The sequence below is a fragment of the Colobus angolensis genome, unplaced genomic scaffold (assembly GCF_000951035.1).
Source record: "Colobus angolensis palliatus isolate OR3802 unplaced genomic scaffold, Cang.pa_1.0 Scaffold48, whole genome shotgun sequence".
NCBI lineage: Eukaryota > Metazoa > Chordata > Mammalia > Primates > Cercopithecidae > Colobus > Colobus angolensis.
In genome coordinates this window covers 12,235,180-12,248,433 of record NW_012118265.1, presented here as the reverse complement: position 1 = coordinate 12,248,433, position 13,254 = coordinate 12,235,180, and the positions used below count along the sequence as shown (strand labels likewise).

The following is a 13,254-nucleotide window of genomic DNA, read 5'->3' as shown; positions in this document are numbered from 1 at the left end:
ATAATTTAAATTTAATGATTACATTTGTTAATAAATTGTAATATAATTAAGAACTACAGGGAGAAAGGACACTAGAAGGATGTAAATGCATTGAAGAATAAATATAAAACCTAGAAAAAGAAAAGATTTACTTGAGAGAGACATACATGTAATTCAACATACAACAGAAATTAAAATCTTATCTATACAAAAGCCTAAGTACTGAACAGTACAGAATGATTTAAGTAAAAATTATGGCTTATTTACAATAAAACTTTTAGGTAACCACTTAAAATGTTTTTGAAAAATAGCATCATAAGTGACTTTACAATTATAATGGTAAATTAAAATAAGCACAATATAAACTATATAAAAGTAAAATAATAATTTGAGGAAAAAGCATGTTTATATATAGAAAATGATTAGGAAGAAATACATTAAAACATCACTAGTATTTTGATTTTGGATTGTGGATGATTTTTGTCTTTACACTTTTCAAATGTACTTTCTTGATAATCAGAAAAAATATTTAAAGAAGCATTTTGCCAACTGATAATATTAATAACAATTCAAAAGATTCCACTTTCCAAGGATAAAATAAAAATAAGTAATATCCCATGTTGCCAAAAATCACTATAAAAAAGAGCTCTCCTATGAAAGGATGAAACCACAATCCTATTACTTTGACAAGGTATTCTCTACACATTATTCAAAAACTACCTCTTTTTTTTTTTTTTTTTTTGAGACGGAGTGTTGCTCTGCCGCCCAGGCTGGAGTGCAGTGGCCGGATCTCAGCTCACTGCAAGCTCCGCCTCCCGGGTTCACGCCATTCTCCTGTCTCAGCCTCAGGAGTAGCTGGGACTACAGGCGCCCGCCTCGTCGCCCGGCTAGTTTTTTGTACTTTTTAGTAGAGACGGAGTTTCACCGTATTAGCCAGGATGGTCTCGATCTCCTGACCTCGTGATCCGCCCGTCTCGGCCTCCCAAAGTGCTGGGATTACAGGCTTGAGCCACCGCGCCCGGCAAAAACTACCTCTTATAACATGTTTCTACAAAAAATATTAGTCAACTTTAACTGTTATTTTAACTTTATGAGAAAGAATACTATTTTTTTGTGATAACTTACTTTCATTCATATTGATGAACTCCTGGTTGACCTCTTCATCTCCAGTCTTTCTGTTCTTTGACTTTTTAATGACATGAGCTCGGTCATGGATATGATGACCAATAGCCATTTTTTCTAGTCCACTGTCAGAATCTCTCATTGCTTTCCTGGTTTCCTTTATCTGTAAAAATAAAGAAATTTTATTATTATTTAAATATGTATAGAATGTATATAACTCTAAAATTCTCAGGGCCAGCTTACCTACTGAGGTATGGCCATAGATCTACCACTCTAAAAATAATGTGTACTCAGTTCCACTATTAACTTGTGGTAAAACTGTGGTGATAAGTCTCTGATATTTCCTGAACTCCTTAAAATGAAAATGTCTAGAACAAACAGAACCCATACAATTTAACCTGTTTCCAAATTATAATCAAATATTAAAACAAAAGTAGCAATTATAGTTTAATGCCTTCAAGACTGTTTTAGACAATGTAATAGAAGGAAGTTTATCGTAGCATTCCTACAAATAAGGGCAACTAATTATTTTTCATGCTGATTGGCTTGAATCTCATCATTCCCGCCTATCAACTCTATGGAAGTGTTACTAGAATATTTATGATAGCTACTAACATGATTTACTGGGGGACATCTACAATTATATTCTGTTTACATTTAAGATTGTCACTTTTAGAAAGTTAAAATTAAAATGTCTGAGATTAATTAGTAGAACTACGGCAAGAGCATCATTAAAAGGTTCATCTTTATATGTAAGAACTAAAAAATGTACTACTTCACACTCATTAGATTGGTAAACCTAAATTTTTACTGTAAGTACTAACAAGGAAGTAGAGAAATGGAAACTCACAAGTCACAGTTTGTGGAAGCCAACAATTTCAATCACTGGGATAGTAGCTTGGAAATGCTAGGTAAAGAGGAAAGTACACATATCCTACAACTCAGCAATACCACTCCTAGACTCTTTGTATAAGGAGCCGTACATAAAGATGAATTAGTGAAAGATTAGACTCACCTACATATCTATCGACAGAAAATGATTTAAAAATAATGGTACATTCATATTTTGGATACTACGTAGAAGTTAAAGAAAACAGGGCCACATGTATCAACTAGAATAAATCTCAGAAGCGTATTAATCATAGTATATTCATATTTTGGATACTATATACAAGATAAAGAAACCAGGGCCACATGTATCAAGTTGAATAAATCTCAGAAGCATATTACTCAGCAAAGACAAGTTGCAGAGGACACATGCAATATGATACCCTTTATGTAATGTTGGGAAATCTGGAAAATAATCCATTTTTTTATGATAGAAAGATAAGTAATAAAATTGTAAAAACATGCATGAAAATGATAAACTGCAGATACAGGAAAATGGTAATCTCTGAGAAGGGGAGAAAGGGGAAACAGACCTCAGAGGAATGTATTAGAAGCTTTAACTGCCTCTATACATTTTTGCTTAAAAAGAAAACAAAGCAAGAGACAATTTGAAGCAAATAGAGAAAAATGTTATGATATGACTAAACTGGGTGGCAGGAATATGGGCACTTATTATGTTATTCTCTATATCCTCTCTGTACATTTCAAATATTTCATGAGTTAAAAAATTAATTCACTTCAAATGTAAACTTAAAAATAGACATTATTTCACGAAACAAAGGCTTCTTTTTGTGTTTTGTTTACCTTGTCAACAAGTAAAGGTAATAAACATCCATAGATATTTACATGAAAAAAGGCACCCTCACGGGGGTGGGGGCACGAAAAATCGCCACAAACTGAGTAAATACAGTTGAGTTTTAATGGTTTCCACAGTGAGGACTACCTTACACCCGACCCCCACACCTCCCTCTTGTCCCCCCGCCATCATGTACCAGATTAAATTTGAATAGTTAAAATTTGATCTAGACAGTCTATCATCCCCTAACTTTATAAAGCTCTAGGAATGCTTATAGAAAACTTACTCCTCCTGGAGCTCTACGGGTTTGAGTTGAGGCCTGAAAAACCTTTGGCGGTTCATCTCCTATTTTGGAATAAGTCATAACTGAGGAAGAACAAAATGAATGTCCATTTGGATCCAGTGAAAGTTGACCCTAAAGGTAAACAAATTGTAAGTTCAGTTGAGTCAAATATAAATAATTATTGCCAGAGAGTTCAAATAAGTAACACTAGCTCTAAGTTCTACTAAGGATACTAAACTACCAATATAGTATAGTCAAAGGGCACATCCAGGTTCTCAAGTGAGAAGTGACTTGAAAAATTACCTCCACCCAAAAAAAAGGCACCCCTAGAGGGTCCTGACGGTTGTCCATTTTAGGTACCATCATCTCACTCTCATTACAAAGACTAATAAGTGACTAATTCAGAGATCCTTAAGTCTTTGGGTGCTTGTGGCTTAGATTTCAATGAAGATGCTATGCCCCCAAACCTGTGATACTTCTATAGTCAGTGGTTGACCCTTGTGCGTAATCTTGCCAACTTCAAGCCAATCAGTTAGTTATACATCAAGTTTCATACCTCCTCCTGTAGGTACCAGATTGCTACATTACTAAAACCAATAATGCCCTAGATTATTTGGGCATTCTGAAATGATCCAAAGAATTCAAACTGGATGACTAGAATGATATGGGTCTTCTTCAGATCAAATCAAGTGACTGGTTTTGATGTTAATATAGGGAGTATTGTTATAGTACTAGTTTATAAGTATTTGGACTATTAGGGATCTATACCTAAACATCATTCCTAAAATTTCTGTTTTCAGAGTTGTTTATAAAACCCTAAAACTCTTTAGATGTTACAAATCCTTTTAAGTAGACAGGTTATTAATAAAATTATGCAAATTCATATAAAATGTTCATTTACACTAGTGACTTTCAATAGAATCAATGTTTTTGAGGTCAATTTTTTTCCAATTTTTAAAAAAATTTTGAAAGTTAACATTATTTTTCAAACTTGGAGGTTATGAACTCAATTTATTATTTTTCAAACTTGGAGGTTATGAACTCAATTTAGTGCATTGTAACCAGGATTTTTAAAACATGAAATAGACTAGAAAATAACTGCATATACTGTAAATAGTATAGTCATTTTTTCATGAAACTTGTGTTTCAAATATATTTATAAAGTATACAAATATTGCTTACTGGGTTAATCATGTAAGATATCTTTTTTAACCACTATGGTTAAAAAAGTGTTTAAAAGCCACTATGAAGTAGAATATACCAAAGTATACACAATGTTCTCAATGCTTTGTTTTCAGTACTTACAAAGTTTCTTTCTAATTTCTGCATATAGTTTCTCATATTTGACACCATTTGGTCCACTGTCTGAAAAGGGCTGACATCTGTATGCTACAGAATATCAGAAAGTATGTTATTAACTATAAGTAACAACACAAAAGATGCAAATGTATCTTCCAAAACAGCTAAAACATTTTTTTCCAATTCATTTAGTGAAATCTCATGTAGTAATCAACCAGACAAAGATAACTTAAAGAGGATATAATAACAGTGATTAGTTAAGGAGAAAATTGAAGCATACACAAAATCCCAAAGAGACAGCATACAAATAATTAGGGAATTGTAACATTATAAATATATACACACGTGTATATATACACATATATGTGCATGCATAAATACACATACACACCTAATCACTCATTACTCACTTTTTCAAAACACAATTTGGTGTATGTTAAATACTAAGTGATATATTCTTTAGCATATGATAGTTTTCATAATTCTCTTTTTTATCTCTCAATACTCCACCATACAAATAAATAAAACTTGGGTATAAGATGCCAGTGTCACCTCCAGCAGTACCACATGGCTGATAGAAGTTGCCCCTCAAGTAAGTAGCCAGCCTTCCTCTCATCATAGTAGGATCCAGGTGACAGAAGTCAATTCACTTTACTAATAGGCCTTCAACTTGTTGCCTACTGAAGGGTCAGTAGGCTACACCCTTGAAGTATGAGGTATGTGTCTTCAGAAAAACAGTTAAGAATTCCTGTAAACAGTAGTTTCTCAACCAAGATTGATTTTGATTCTCAGGGGACATTTGGCAATAACTATACTCATTTTTGGCTGTCACAGATGAGGAGAGCATATAACTAGCATCTAGTGGGTGGAGGTCAGGGATGCTGCTTAACAACCTACAATGGATAGGACAGTCTCCCAGAACAAAGAATTACCCAGCCCAAAATGACAGTAGTGCTGAGGTTCAGAAACTTTGCTCTAAGAAAATCTACCACTGATTTCAGGTCTTAAAATCTACCACTGATTTTAGGTTTTATCACTGGAAGACTCACCAGAAAATAAAAGTCAAGCACACATTCCAATGTATTACCCAGTAAATCACCTGTTCTAAAACAGAATGAGTTGCTTGGTTTAATGAACTTCTCTGTTCAAGCAAGCGGAGCTCTGAATCCTCTAAGTTCTGTTTGTGTCTCTGCCTTCTATTGCTATTGGATTTTTACAGATATTAATAATGTAAAATAGGTGGGAAAACCAAATTCCTCCTTAGAACCTGCACTTAATATAGTAGGGAACAACAAAGGCACATTTAGGAAACACTAATATATATTTGGGTACAAAAAAGACTGAAGTAGAATTCATTCTGCATTTCAGAGAGGCACAGGCAATTCAGGTAATATTCTGAATATTTGCTTTAACACTAGATTAAGAATCCGTTCTTATTATCATGAGATATGGAAGGGTTAACCCAAAGAAGGAGAAAAAGAGAGAGAGGAAAAGATTAGGCATTTGGGTATTTCTGTCCTCTTCTCAATTCACGTTCAAATCAACCATCAAAAGGTATCTGCACTTGCTCTGGGGTGACCCAACACACTGGAGTGACAAAAAGTTGGGGTACAAAATGGAGACTTCAGTGGGCCCTTAAGGCCTTCAAAAATTTTGTATACGTTCTCCTCTTTCTGCCTTAAATGTTTCCTCCTGACTTTTAGCCTAGTTAGTTCCTTCTCATGATTCAAGTATCATCATCTGAGAAAGGCCACTGCTGGTCACCTGTCTAATCCCTCCTTCACTTTCCCCCACCTCTATATCATTACCCTGGTTTCATCTCCTTCAGGGTACTGTGACTATCTGAAATTATTTTGTTGTGTACTACTGTCTGTCTTCCCACTTTATATAAATAATCTCTCTGAGGGCAGGGCAATTTTGTCTATTTTATTCACTACAATATCCCCAATATATATATAATAATTCCTGGCACTTAAGAGGGTTTAATAAATATTTGTGGAATGAATGAATAAACAAATTATCTCTAGCTCAGCTCAAATCCATATATCCAACAGTTTACCAGATAAATCTACCTGGAAAACCCACAGATGCCTCAAATGCCAAACACCCAAAACTAAAATGATCGTTTTGACCACCGCACTCCTGTATCTGTACTGAATCAATGCCTTATCTCAGTGGCATTCCCATCTACCTTAATCTTCATGCCAGAAAAATGGGTGTGATACTCCCGTTCTCCCTCTCTACTGCTCCTTCAACCCTATCAATCACCAAATTCTATCAATTTGCCTTTTTAACTCTCTCAAATGAAGTAATTCATTTTTATCACCACAGACATTACCTAGTAGAAGTAAGCCATCACTAATACTTTACCAAGAATGCTTCAACAGCCTTCTGGCTTCTCTGCCTCCACTATGGTCTCTTCTAATCTTTCAAGAATCTGAACTCTATTACCACTTTGACATAAGTCATCACTGCTTCCTCTGCTCTTAAGATAAGGTTTACTCTCCTTACTATGACCCAAAGAAGTCTCTGGATACCTCTTCTTCCTCATCAATATCTACTGTTCAACTCATACTCCAGGGTTAAGTGATACTAAACATGTTTTAGCTCCCTAGCCTCCAGGTCTTTGCACATGCTGTTTCCTCTCTGTTGAACAGTATTCCTTTCCCCTCCCTCCTTTTCAGGCTAACTTCTACTAATCCTTAAAGTTCAGGAAGTCTGCTTCGACTGACCCACCCCACCTCAAAAGGTGCTTTTTTCCATCTGTGCTCCCATAGCATGCTGAACTTCCTGATCATTTTATTCATAACTCTGTGTTATAACTGCTTTTTTTGTCATTTGTCTTACTAAGTACACTGGTCAGGAGGGACGAATGTTATACCTGTATGTCAAACTTCAAGGAAACAAATGATTCCATTGTAGCACAAAATAATAATTAAAAAAAAAAAAACTCGTTTCATGAGACTGTAGATACAAATGTTCCAAATTCATGTTATTTTCTGCTACTCCCCAGAATGCTTTTAGTGTGTTGGAAGCTAGCATCACAGACACAGCACAAAAACCCTAAGAAACAGGTGACAGAAATGCTGGTTGCAGAGTAGCCATTCTTAAGTACAGACAAGAAAAAGCTGCACAGGCAAGGTGGCAACAAAATCCTAGAGAAAGCAGTCAATCTGTGTTTTTCCAAATGTTGTGCTTATCTATCTACAGTTTAGTACTTTTTTAAAAACCTTTTAGAAAGTAATCATAAGCATGTGGAAGTCCCCAACTTTCAAACACAACTATGAGGATCCCTTTTGTAAATCAAGCAAATATTCATCCAATAAAATCTACTTCTTATTTCTGAAGATGAATTTTATATATGTTGAAATGACTTACTTCAGGAAACATGTGCCTAAACTTTTTAAGGTAAGTTTGATACTTGAAACAGAGGTTTTCAGTACAAATATTAAAAAGCCATTATGAAAGTGAGGCTGCAGGCCAATTTAGTCAGCTTGAGTTAATGAAAAATAAGTATTTGTCAGAAAATATTGCTAAAATGATTTGTGTCTTAGGATACGAACCATACCACCAAAACTGCCAAAAGGTACAAGAGAACTCATTGCCTGGAAAAATAATATCCAATTCATTTTGATTATGACATTTACTATACAGAAGTTTCTCAATTTACCAATGAAATGTTTACTGAGTTTCAAATATCTACATTTCAATTGCTGAGATTCATCTTTATAGAAACCCCTGAAGGCTTGTTATCTTAGAACTATTATTCCTGAGGCTGAAAAAGCAACAGAAATAAAAAAGGGAAAAAAGAAAATGGTTATGATATATAAATATCCTGTTTTTTAAAAATTTTTAGTTCAGTATGTTTGTAACCTCTAGCTTTGCTCTAAGGCAAGATATATGAAAATATATTTCAGTTGTAAGGCTTTCGAGATACAATTAAAGGTTAATCTAAGCTTTGAAGGTCCATAGGTAAGATTATAGAAGATTAGTGTTTCCTGGTCCAATAAAGACAATCCTTTGTAGCTTTTTATACGATTTTCAAGTATTAAAACAATGAGTATGGGATAGAAAGGATATTTCCTTGCCTGTTCTCATTTCAGATATTGGAGGAAATTACAAGGTGAGAAACATATACATAAATATAAAAAATAATGGTTTAAGTTTTGCTTCTAATATATAACCCTATGGACCTAAAAGTTTTGGTTAGCACAGTGGAATTCTATATAGCTGACAAGTTACTGTTCAAGAATTCGCCTTTCCAAAGTTCCCCCCTTTAATATAATAGTGATTTCTATAACAAGAATATTAGTCATATCCTATCATTATAGATATATACTTCTGTAATAATTTTCTTCAAATTCCTACAGGGTCTTCTCACTAACTGTCTTAAAAAAAAGAACTTACAGTCAAAGAATCTTCACCATCATTATGTCCTCTGTGATTACGAGCTCTCCCTCTACCATCAGAGATACTGAGCAAGTCTCTTCCAAAGGGTTCAGATAAACTTCTCATCATCTGTGGCATATTTTCTTGGTGTGCAAGAATGGACTCACTGTTGAAAATATACATAATCATGAAAGATTCAGTGTTGGAATTTAAATAGTAAGTAGGCAGTTAAATACTACAAAGAATTATTTTGGGCTAACATGTTTGTTAGATACAAGATATAGAATTATCTCATAAAGATCCACTATTAGATGGTTCCCTACTTACAATGGTTCAAGTTAAGGTTTTTTGACTTTACTGTGGTATGAAAGCACTACACATTCAGTAGAAACAGTACTTCAAGGATCCATACAGCCATGCTGGTTTTCGCTTTCAGTATAGTATTCAATAAATTACATGAGATATTCAACACTTTATAATAAAGTAGGCTTTATGTTAGATGATGTTGCCCAGCTGTAAACTAATGTATATGTTCTGATGATACTTGGTAGGTTAAGTGTATTAAATGCATATTTGCATTATATTGAAAATATAATATTTTCAATTTGCGACGGGTTCACTGGAATGTAATCTTCTCATAAGTTGAGAAACATCTGTAGTTATAAATAAAATTAATGAAAACCTGTTTTTATCCAATATAATTCATTTAAAGCATAATAAAAACCACACCTTTATCCCATACTGCATAAAAATAAATATCAACACTCTATAATCTGATGTTTACCCTTTTGTCACAAGTCTCATTCAAGAACCTATTTTTTTTTTTTTTTACCTTATCACAATGGTTTTCCAACTTTGTTCCAGTTGGACAGTTACTGACCCACTAATCAATTCCTTATTCCTTATTCTAGAACTTAAGGTACACCATGATTGAAGCTCACTTTACCAAGGCAATCTTATGCTTTCCTGCAGTCCAATGGAATCCCCTCTCCAATAGTCTGGCCTCCTTTTAGATTCTCCACTTCAGTTACATTCTTCTTAGGTCACCCTTCCCCCTTCTAATTTCAATCCTCTGATGTTATCATAAAGAAGCTAGAAAGTTTTTAAAAAAATTTTCTTGGCCAGGCATGGTGCCTCATGCTTGTAATCCCAGCACTTTGGGAGGCTGAGGCAAGTGGACTGCTTGAGGTCAGGAGTTCAAGACCAGCCTGGTCAACATGGTAAAACCCCGTCTCTACTAAAAACACAAAAATTAGCTGGGCGTGGTAGCATATGCCCATAATCCCAGGTACTCGGGAGGCTGAGGCAGGAGAATCGCTCGAACCTGGGAGGCAGAAGTTGCAGTGAGCCAAGATCACACCACTGCACTCCAGCCTGGGTGACAGAGCCAGACTCCGTCTCAAAAATAAAAAAGGAATTTTCCTTGCGGCTCCAGCTCAGAGGAAGCTTAAAAATTTTGTCTTCTGCTCATAAGTCCAAGTAGAAAGAGCTTTTCCTCTGAATTTCATAGTATTTATATACATAAACCCGTTCCAAAAGACCTCAGATTTACTCATACATTACCTTGGAGGTTAAAAAAAGTATAATTGTTCCAAGTGTGGGTTTAAGATTAGCAAACTGCTTAACTGGATTTGTACTTGTGTGTGTAGACAGATGTTTTCATTTGGCCTTGTTTAGGCATAATTTACATTCAATGAAATTTACCAATTTTAGTTGTGCAGTTTGATGAATTTTAAAAAGTGCAGTCATAACCTCCACCATAATTAAGATGTAGAACATTTCCATCATTCCAAAAAGTTCCCTCATCTCTTTGCAGATAATTACCTGCTCCGAGCCCCAGTTACCATGAATAGGCTTTCTGTCATTATAGTTTGGTCTTTTTCAGAATTCATATAATGGAATCACATAGTATGTCATCTTTTGTGTCTAGCTTCTTTCCCTTAGCATAATGCTTCTGTAATTCATCCATGTTTTTCCCTATTTCAGTTCATTCAGTTTTATTGCTAAGTTCATACATATATCAATATCATAATCACAAAACTGTCTTTAGTTTTTGGCTACTATGAATATTTATGTACTAGTCTTTGTGTATAGATAATTTGTCTTAAGTAAACACCTAAGAGCAAGGACTGCTGGGCTTGTATTAGAAGAGTATGTAAATTTTATAAAAACTGTGAAGTGAGAGTTACAGTTGCACTGCATTCTTGCTGAAATGTGGGATAGTCAGATGTTTAACTGTAGCCATTTGAGTCGTAGTGTCATAACATCTCATTGTGGTTTTATTTTGTATTATTTGTCATTCATATATGTTCTTTGATAGAACTGTCTTTTCAAATACTTTCCCCATTTTTAAAAATCAGGTTATAAGAGTTCTTTATATATTCTGGACACAGACTTTTATCAGATACAGGTTTTAAATTTTTTCCCAGTCTTGGACTTGCCTTTTTCATTCTCTTAACATGAATGTATTCAGCCAAACAACCATGAATCTTTGTCAGGTCTTCAGTTTTTACCACATTTTGCTAATGTGATTAAGGATTTTCAGAGGGGAAGATTATCCTGGATTATCCCAATGGACCCAAGGTAATCACAAGGATCCTTATGAGAAGGAGATAGTAGCGTCATAATCAGAAGATGTTACACTGCTGGCTTTAAAAATGGAGGAAGAGGCCAAAAGCCAAGGAACACAGCAGTCTCTAGACGCTAGAAAAGACAAGGAAACAGATTCACCCTTAGAAACTCCAGAAGGAATGTAGCCCTGCCAACACCTTGATTTAGCCCAGGGAAACCCATTTTGGACTTCTGATCTTCACCGTAAGACAATCTATTGTTTTAAGTTTCTAAATACGTGGTAATTTGTTATAGCAGCAATAGGAAACTAATGTAAGTTCTTAAATTTTAATTTTAAAATACACAAAAGTCTCACTTCTGTTTTAGAGTATAAGTTCTTCTAGACTAGGAACTGTATCTTCATTCATATTACCAACCTCTGTGCTTGACACACAGTATACATTATAAATGTTTATGGAGGGCTGGGTGCGGTGACTCACGCCTATAATCCCAGCACTTTGGGAGGCCGAGGTGGATGGATCACGAGGTCAAGAGTTTGAGACCAGCCTGGCCAACATGGTGAAACCCCGTCTCTACTAAAAGTACAAAAATTAGCTAGGTGTGGTGGCAGGTGCCTGTAATCCCAGCTACTCAGGAGGCTGAGGCAGGAGAATCACTTGAACCCAGGAGGCAGAGGTCGTGATGAGCCAAGATCGCACCACTGCACTCCATCCTGGGCAATAGGGTGAGACTCCATCTCAAAAAACAAACAAAAAACATTAAAAATAAATAAATAAATAATGTTTATGGAATTTGAACCATCCTATATATCAGATAGTCCCCCTACCATTTCTTGGCAAAATTACTAACTATTCTTAATTAAAGGCTCACCTTGGTGCTTTCTACAGAGAAAAATCTCCACTGCAACCAATATCTGCAGTCTTGAAGTTCTTCCTTAGTGACTTTTGATTTCAGGGGAGGGGAAACTCCTATTTAAACTATACTTGGTTTTCTCTGGCCCAAGTATTTTAGTACATGGGACTTACATGTCCTGACAATAGTTCCAAGGGCTTCCTGTGCTTCGGTTTCAGCTGCTGCAGAGTAAGACCACCTGTATATCTGAGAAACTACACCCTCAAATGAGGTTTATGCCATAGAAGCTTATGTCTTAATTGAGGCCATCCTGAATGTGGTCTCAAAATTTTGCAAATATCTATAAATATCTGTTTCTTATGATGCAGAAACAGATGTATAAACTTTTTGTAGATTTGTAGTTCATTTTCCTGTCTTTAGATGAAACCACCAAAACTGATGACTTAGAATGAGGGCAGTTTTAAATGTGTTATCCTTGTATTAGTTATCTATTGCTGTTGTAACTTAGCTTAAAACAACATTTGTTATGTCACAATTTCTGTTGATTAGGAATCAGGAGCAGTTTAGGTGGGTAGTTCTGACTTAGGACCTCTCTGTAGGCTGCAATGAAGTTATCAATTGAGGCTTTAGTCATCTCAAGTCTTGACTGGTGGAGAATCTACTTCCAAATTCCTTCACATGGCTGTTGGCTAGTCTCAAAAATGTGCTTCTAAGCTCATTCAGGTGGACCTCTCCACAGTGCTGCTTTACATCATGGTAACTTTCTCCAGCGTAAGCCACCATGTATGAGAGAACACCTAAGACAGAAGTCATGCTGCTTTATTTATTTATTTATTTAGAGACAGAGTCTTGCTCTGTCACCCAGGCCGGAGTGCAGTGGCGCGATCTCAGCTCACTGCAAGCTCTGCCTCCCAGATTCACGCCATTCTCCCGACTCAGAGTCCCCAGCAGCTGGGACTACAGGCACACGCTGCCACGCCTGGCTAATTTTTTTGTATTTTTAGTAGAGACGGGGTTTCACTGTGTTAGCCACGATGGTCTCGATCTTCTGACCTCGTGATCCGCCCGCCTCGAC

General features: G+C 35.6%; 1 protein-coding gene across 4 annotated transcripts in view; it reads right to left on the bottom strand.

Moving 5' to 3' along the window:
• Positions 1 to 13,254, bottom strand: part of MLF1 (myeloid leukemia factor 1) — a 39,627-nt gene that overhangs the window by 5,209 nt on the left and 21,164 nt on the right. For 2 of the 4 annotated variants that reach the window (XM_011959039.1, XM_011959038.1), the window contains 5 exons: positions 8,775 to 8,922; positions 7,931 to 7,972; positions 4,374 to 4,457; positions 3,072 to 3,200; positions 1,105 to 1,264 (listed from right to left, as the gene is read on the bottom strand). In XM_011959039.1, the coding sequence (XP_011814429.1) occupies positions 1,105 to 1,264; positions 3,072 to 3,200; positions 4,374 to 4,457; positions 7,931 to 7,972; positions 8,775 to 8,922 (563 nt within the window). Of the gene's footprint in view, positions 1 to 1,104; positions 1,265 to 3,071; positions 3,201 to 4,373; positions 4,458 to 7,930; positions 7,973 to 8,774; positions 8,925 to 10,163; positions 10,206 to 13,254 lie in introns of those variants that run through there. The other 2 variants (XM_011959041.1, XM_011959040.1) reach the window with 2 other exon arrangements.